The sequence below is a fragment of the Rhopalosiphum maidis genome, chromosome 2 (assembly GCF_003676215.2).
Source record: "Rhopalosiphum maidis isolate BTI-1 chromosome 2, ASM367621v3, whole genome shotgun sequence".
In the NCBI taxonomy this organism is placed as follows: domain Eukaryota; kingdom Metazoa; phylum Arthropoda; class Insecta; order Hemiptera; family Aphididae; genus Rhopalosiphum; species Rhopalosiphum maidis.
In genome coordinates this window covers 68,092,012-68,098,364 of record NC_040878.1, presented here as the reverse complement: position 1 = coordinate 68,098,364, position 6,353 = coordinate 68,092,012, and the positions used below count along the sequence as shown (strand labels likewise).

Here is a 6,353-nt window from a genome sequence, read left to right as displayed (position 1 = left end):
TATGTACTTATATGTATGTTTTTTTGTTTTGTCCGAATGTAAGCCGCCAAGCCGGGTAAACTATTTTTCTCATAATACAACACACAATCGTATAATGTTATCAGTGTTATCAGATACTATTTTATAACAATATATAACGCAAACGAAATCATATCGGAATAGCTTGATATTTCGATTAAAAACCGAACAGCATACCGAAAATACTTAAATTTAACTGAAAAGCCTAAAATGGACGATTATGAGTTAATCGAAAAACACAAACAAATAAGTGTTTCGGCTTATTTTTTGCAGAACAAAAACCGTTGTAGCAGACTTCAGAAAATACACTTCCTATACAACCACGACACACGAGCTTCCCCTATCGTTGAATCGTTTTATGTTGAAATTTCATCGTCAGTCAATTATAAAGCTATTATTATTCACATGGACGTAGGCTAGCCCTAACGTGCGTTGACGGTGTGGTCGAGAAGGGAATTAATCCTGGTATACCACAATCTCGCCAGTTCGTTCGATACGGTGATTTGACAAAACAACCAATTTAATAATATTTATGTATATCACGTCACAACGAGAGTAATGGTACAAATTATATAGTTTCGATACAATATGTGCATTATACAATACGTCTTCTATATTATAGTAAGTACGTCATGATGCTGCTTTCGAATTTTTAATGGTCGGGAAATATAATGTACAAATGAAGTCACGCGGAAGCCAGCCAGGATAACTCATTTCGATGTATTGGACTATAAGTGATCAGCAGTATTTTTATAGTTCAAAATGAAACGTTTAGTTTTTATTTTTTTTTGGGCGGGACGGGATTGTAAAAATACAATTCTAAACATTCAAACAATTTATTTAATTGTAGGTATTTTCAATTTGAACATTTTACTTTTTTTATAACTATTGTGATTTTTTTAAAAATTTATAAAATTAATCAATCTATATAGGTATTAAATTAACAAATGAATATGATTTTTTAACTAATAATTTAACCGTATTAAGATAATTTCCGAAATTATTCGCTCACTTCTTGATATACTGCAAATCATACATCGAATTCAATAGAGTGCAACATTTTGCTATCGTTTATCACCTGCCAAATCTACATAGAATGTAGAATGCAGTCTATCTGAACATATTTTCTAAAACTGTGCATCTGTAAACTATGGACGCAGTAGTGCAATCGTTTAATGTTCACACACCAAATTGTTTTTACATTAAAATGTTTAATTAAGTATAATTATAAAATATGGGGTTAGAAATATTAAATAAGCAAACCCGAATGCACAAAAACCTTAAAAACCTTATAGTCAGATATAATTTGAACTTCCGCGCTCAATATACACCGACAAATTAAGTAATAACAAATAAGTATTAAATTATTGTTCGGAGGTACTTCAATTCGCGGACAAAAAAATGCTGTTATTTTCCCCGCTTTGTAGTTGATAATAAAAATAGAAACATCAAACGTTCCGAACCAGAATGACCGAATGCAAACTTAATCGAAATGAATTCAGAAATGTCGGTTCATATAGAAATATTAATAATAATAATATCTTATAACTAATAATATAGTATATCAGATTAAAATTTAAATCGTTATTTTTTTCTCGTGTTATTTATTAGTTTATTACCATAAAGATAATGTAAAATATTTTTAAAAAGTCGGTGTTTCGTCAAATACAATGTTGCATCATTATATATCTTACTGTTAAAATGTAGTGATGTACCTACAACAGAAATATCAACTTTAAATCAGATTTTCAAAGCATGTGGTTTTATACTCAATGAACAATTACGAGACGCCTAGAGAACCAATAGAATCGACTATCGGCCTCGGCCATTACCATAAGATTTTCAACAATAGTTGCAAGTTCATAAAATCCAATGCACCGACGACGTGTTAAATAAGATATTATAATTTTTATCCTTTTAAAAAGCTCTTTGATGCTCTAATGGAATATTATACATTTATACACCAATACTTGAAAGTGACCTACCTGAAATCGTTTTTTAAAGGGCTTTTCAATAATTAAAAGAAAAATTTAGACTTTTTGGATAATAAATTACAACGAACTTAACAATTACATTTTCATAAAAATAGTTTTATAGTGATTTTTGTTGTGTTTGATCAGGTAATAAAATTATTTGATTTTTAAAATAAATTAATTTATAAAAACATTATACATACCTATAGTATTTTTAAAGGCATTTCTCAAACGTTTTCAGGTAATTATTTTCTGAGCCTTGTATAATTTATTAGCCCCCGACGGGCAGACCTTGTTATGACTATACTATATAATCTATAGTAATTCAAAAAGCGAGCATCATACTGATCATATTGATTATATTTTATATAAATAAATTAAATAAACCGTACTAGTTCTGCGAACAACGCGGTATCGATGTTATCGATCTTTTTAGGCTCAGAAAATCCCAAACTATTAATGAAGAATTCCGTTCACACAAAAATATTAATAATATTACGTAAGCACGAATCGGTTTAGATTATTCGTAATAAGGCACGTGATCAGTGCACGTCATATTATGGCAAAATGTAATATTTTACTCAAACAAAGTACACATCATATAATATAGTTAACTTTCACTATAGGTACCTATAATCTGACGAACGCCGAGAGATGTTAAGTTTCTTTCGTCATATTTATTGTATGGTTTGAATCGTGGAAGGACAATTTATGGACATAATAATGTCGGCGTATTTTTAAAGTAAAAACTAAAAAGTTAAATTCACGATCCATCGTTGAATATACATCAACTGGTGACCGACTATTATTTCAAAATAATACCTATATTATCGCACCGTATTTGTTGTAACGTATTACTTTTTATTGTATTTTTATACAAAATAAACAAAAACCACATTTGAACGGCTGATGTAATTTTTACTATTTGAGCGGCTGTAATAATATTATTAGTCGAGCATAATATAAATAAATAACAATATTTTTAAGACAAAAAATTTAAAAAATGCATATGATTATAAAATACAATACATTATATTTATTTAAAATAATAAATTATGTACAAGGTTGGTATTAAATTAAAATAATATTAATAAGATTTGTCTCGATTTTTATAGTCCGATGGTACAAATACATCAGTCATAAAATATATTTACAAACATTTTACAATACACTATAATATACTGGGATAAAAAAAAAACAATCGATTTTTACCTTTACTTAAGTGCTAAGTATACACTGCGATTGATGAGTGATGACAATAAAAAACATCGTTCTCTCGTCGTTCAGCGCCGGTCCGATTTCATACAAAACAAAATTCGTTCAAAGGTAGTAGTGAGAGTGGAGTCGTAGGGGGTCTCTAGTCGATAACGCGCAGATTCAGTGCCGCGAGATTACGGTCCCTATCGATTCGAAAACATTCGCTTTGAAGTCGGCACAACGGCCAATTTGCGTAATAATGGATATTTTTAGCATCGCCTCAAGTCACGCCTCTATTCAGGTTCGGATGTATGGTAAAAAAACATTTCATGGTAAAATATTCTTCAAATACTCGGCTCCTATAGCTTTATAGAACTGTGCGCGATACACTTCGAAGAGAACGACCGTTCGAGTAATCTTTATATTTATCAATTTCGAGAAAATCAAAACGCAAAGCGAAAAAATAGGTATTACTACACGAACGACGAACAAAACGATAGTAAATAGAGATATTACCCACCATAATTAATATCATAAAATAATAGTAGGTATACGACATACGTATACTCGCAATGTATATGATATGTTCTCCCAACGCTGAATTAAAAAACCGTTTGGCGTTTGTTCCCGGCAGTATACGGTTTAAAATTATTGTTAATATTTTCTGAACACCTGGCAGACAGGCGGGGCCAGATATATGGTATTCGTAGGTGCGCAATATGTATTATAATAACGTGCTCGGGACTTTCGACGTGCGCCAAGAAAAAGGCTGAACACCAACCGCGTAAAGAAAGGTTTATTATTTATATTCCAAATAACATTATACACGCTAGCCCTCCGTCGTTTCGCAATGAAAAAGATACATATTTTTTGGTCGAAAAAATGACGCACTGAGATAGAAGAAAGTCATGATCCATCGTTGTTAAACGAACCGCGGTGGGATAACACCACAATTTGTATAGGTACACTCGGACGATTTTATTTCTAAGCCGCGTATACTTATTAGTATGATCGACCATTCGTGGTCAACGCTGTTGGTCTAGTTGGTCCAATTCCATAAACTTGTACTTGACGAGGACGTCGTGTACTTCCTTTTGCGCCCGCACCGACAGCCGCGGCGGCAGTGCTTCCAGCGAGGTAGCAATGTATCTGGAGAAGAGCTCGACGGACGACTGTTGTCGTTCGTACATCAGCCTCTTGACGGGCGGCGTTTCATCCGCTATCGACAATGATGATGACGGTCTCTTGACCGGGTCCGCCGAGTCGCCGGCGTACGATGAGCTGTAGTCGTACGGGGTGCAGTAATTATTGGAACCCGCGGGGCAGCTGCTGTCGTCAGCATAATCTATGGACTGGAAAAAAAACAAGACGAGCACATGAAAACAAGTAATTTTGGCAACACAAACGACTAAATAGTTATAGATTAACATGATAGACTTGTCTGCACTATCGTATACATATTTTCTTTACTTTATTTTCTCGACACACTATCGTTGCAACGAACGTTATAATAATATTTTTGGATACCATTTTAGTTTTTCATTCGAGTGGTTTAATGTTTAAGTACGAGTGAGTATTATGGCATTATAATATTATTATTATTTATTATAGCGTTTTGCATTGTCGCGGATCGAATCAATCAAATACATCGATGCACACCGTTATTTTAATTTTAACCACTCCGGTTATTATGGTTTAATATTTATTAGAAAAATTTACGACCGATTACGTAAGGGAGCAGCCCGGGTACGTTACTCTATAGACAGGAAACTACTTTATTTTACCTGTGAGCCGTCCCATTCCTATCGCGCGAACAATAGCAGTAAGAATATGCGAGTACACAAAACGTACCCGCCGATCGTCGCTTTATATCGAACAAAAAAAAAAACCGGCACAGGCCAGTGGTTGTAAACATTTTGTGTACGTCTGACGGGGTCTCCGACGGGCAGTGGTACCGAGGTTTGCGATGAGAATACCAATAACAGTGAATTCGAATCAACAAAATTATAAATACACACTTTTCGATTTTTACAAAAATACAAGCGATATTTGTCGTCCGCCACCTACTCGGCAGGATATCAGAAATTCAAATCATTTGCCGATCGGGAATACAACACGAGCGTCCCGGCCTGCGCTACCGTTCGGTCTGAAACCTAAAAAAAAATTAAAAAATACAGTCGGCGCATGCGACTCACCAGCATGTCGGCGGTGGACGGTGACGAGTAGAGGCGTTTGACGGCCGCGCCGCCGATCATCGAGTCCAGAATGGAGAACCAGAGCAGTTTGGGCACGTACGGCGCCGAGGCCACCTCTTCCTCGGACTGGACCAGATGTCGCTGCGCCGAGTCTTTGATCTTCTTCAGTTCCTGCAAGTACGTGGACCGGATGTTCTTGATTTTGCTGGCCACCTCGGGCACGCCCAGCCCCTCGACGGACATGGCCTCGGCGATCCGCCGGTACGCCCGCAACCGCTCCGTCCGTTTGTTGTACGCCTCGTGCTCCTTGTCCCAAAGCACCCGCTGGTCGCGGTACAGCTCGACGAACTGTAACGTCATCTTTTCGTTAAGCCGCACGTTGATGACGGACGACATGTCTGTGCGGCGGCGAGAACGATAAACAAAACCTCCGGGGGCGACGGGGGCAAGCGGACCGCCCGAAAAATCGAAAACGAAAAAAAAATAACGCAACGCCAAACACACTGAACCGGCACCCACGCGCTCTGCGGCCGCACTGACGCCAGTGCCGACGGGGGCGGGCGAGTGCTCGTCGAGCGCCCGTTTTGTGTGTGTGTGCCGCCTCTCCTACTCGTCTCGGTCGCTGGTTCCGCGGCAGAGCACAGTGTGTGTATGTGTGTGTGTGTGTGTGTGTGTGTGTGTGGCGCGCTGCCGCTGCTGTTGTTGCCGCCGCCCGTCAAGAGGAAAAAAGTAATAATGAATACACGACCGTCGATTATTTACGCGCGCGCGCGAGCGGTTAACATAATAATATATCATAACGTCGTAAACATCTCGAATGATATGGGGCCGGCCGGTTCTTCTTTTTGGGTCGGGTTGGAAACGGTCGGTGTCGGTTTTCAAATTTTCTTGCTCTCGATCGATACCCCACACACTGACGACGACGACGAAGTTACTACACTTTTATCACGTCGTTTTGGAATCGAAAAAA

General features: G+C 37.2%; 1 protein-coding gene across 1 annotated transcript; it reads right to left on the bottom strand.

Moving 5' to 3' along the window:
• Window positions 1-3,061: 3,061 nt before the first annotated feature.
• Window positions 3,062-5,931, bottom strand: LOC113553296. Its single transcript, XM_026956559.1, has 2 exons — window positions 5,384-5,931; window positions 3,062-4,540 (listed from the first exon to the last, which is right to left on the bottom strand). The coding sequence occupies exons 1-2, from the start codon at window positions 5,777-5,779 to the stop codon at window positions 4,214-4,216; spliced, it is 723 nt and encodes a 240-aa protein (XP_026812360.1). The 5' UTR covers window positions 5,780-5,931; the 3' UTR covers window positions 3,062-4,213.
• Between the last annotated feature and the right edge of the window lie 422 nt (window positions 5,932-6,353).